The sequence below is a fragment of the Marmota marmota genome, unplaced genomic scaffold (genome assembly GCF_001458135.2).
Source record: "Marmota marmota marmota unplaced genomic scaffold, marMar, whole genome shotgun sequence".
In the NCBI taxonomy this organism is placed as follows: domain Eukaryota; kingdom Metazoa; phylum Chordata; class Mammalia; order Rodentia; family Sciuridae; genus Marmota; species Marmota marmota.
Genome location: NW_026000020.1, coordinates 7,431,659 through 7,433,025, shown reverse-complemented (window position 1 = coordinate 7,433,025; position 1,367 = coordinate 7,431,659). Strand labels below are relative to the sequence as shown.

Genomic DNA, 1,367 nt, shown 5'->3' with positions numbered 1-1,367 from the left:
AAAGATATACACCAAGTTTCAAAGACAATACAAAAACCAGAAATCTCTTAAATAATTTCCAAACTGATGTTGAAATGATAAGATATATTATTAAAAACAATTTTATCTGCTTGTACTTATTTTTGAAAGAAACAAGTTACCAGAGGATTTTAAGTTGCACACGTGGTTCAAATTCTATTGCTGAGCAAAAATAAAGAGGTGCTGAGCTTACACTTGGCAAGACACCAATGTCAGCTAATAGTGCAAGGAAACACCTGATTAATGATAGATAGGACACTGTGGAGGGCTCAGAGGGGTGCAGACGGGCTCTCCAAGCGCTGGGAAGGTCTCAGGAGAAGGCCGACCTGCTGCTGACACACCCAGCAGCTGCTCCGCGGGCTCTTCGCCCCGTGCCCGCTGTGAACGCGCGGCGCTGCTTGACCCTCGCGCAGCGCCGTAGGCCGCGCTGCACGCCGGGCGGCCGCGATGGCGGACGTGTCGGAGAGGACGCTGCAGGTGTCGGTGCTGGTGGCTTTCGCCTCCGGAGTGCTCGTCGGCTGGCAGGCGAACCGGCTAAGGAGGCGCTATCTGGACTGGAGGAAGCGGAGGCTGCAGGACAAGCTGGCGACGACGCAGAAGAAGCTGGACCTGGCCTGAGTGGACGCCTCGCGATGCACGCGCGCGCCCGGCTCCCTCGCCCTCCCGCCCGCGGGGCCGGCCCTTCCCCAGCGTCGGTGAGCAGAAGGACCGTGGGGCCTGGAGCCGCGGTAGGCTGGGGCCCCGGGAGGGAGTTGCTTCCCTCCCCACAGACCAGGAGGAGTAACTTTGCTGAGTACTAGCGCTTGGGTGTAATAGTTGAGCTCCCTGCGGGGGTTTGGTGGCACTGACTTGCCACATGCAGTGTCACCGCACCCTGACATCATTAAAAGTGAAAAATCCCGGAAAGAACGACAGGGGAAAAAGGAAAGGCCATGGGAACCACGGAGATGCCTCTTGCACCTGGTCCCCCTCCGTCCATCCCCGTGGCTCCCGGGGGACCTCTTTGCATTAACGTTTTGTAAATTCCAGTCAGAAAACTTAGGTTGTGGGAAGTTGGTGAACAGGAAAGAGCAGTGGTCTGGAAGTCAGAATCCTTGCATTTAGTCCAGACTTTCTCATCAGCGCTATTTGTCATAGATTTTCAGGACCTCCGTTTCCTTTTAACAGTAGATCTTAATAATTCAGGGTTTAAAGCTACAGCATAATTATTTGAAGTTAAAGAGTGTGTTACTAACCTTTTCTTTTTTTCTGTTTCCAACAGCTTGCTGAAGAGGGATGTAGAATACCGGAAAGAAATAAGTTCTTGCACTTTATGAATCTATTTTTAAGATAAAAAAAATTTAAATATC

General features: G+C 51.5%; 1 protein-coding gene across 2 annotated transcripts; it reads left to right on the top strand.

Annotated features, from left to right (window-relative positions):
* The first annotated feature begins 426 nt into the window (after window positions 1–426).
* On the top strand, window positions 427–1,367 carry Mtln (mitoregulin). 2 transcript variants are annotated; one of them, XM_015499631.2, is made up of 2 exons: window positions 427–713; window positions 1,280–1,367. In XM_015499631.2, the coding sequence occupies exon 1, from the start codon at window positions 466–468 to the stop codon at window positions 634–636; it is 171 nt and encodes a 56-aa protein (XP_015355117.2). In that variant the 5' UTR covers window positions 427–465; the 3' UTR covers window positions 637–713; window positions 1,280–1,367. The 2 variants fall into 2 exon arrangements, with proteins under 2 accessions (XP_015355117.2, XP_048666325.1); XM_048810368.1 differs by having other exon boundaries at window positions 427–746.

Coding starts and splice junctions, on each gene's coding strand:
- Mtln (XM_015499631.2), top strand. CDS start 466: ATGGCGGACGTGTCGGAGAGGACGCTGCAGGTGTCGGTGCTGGTGGCT.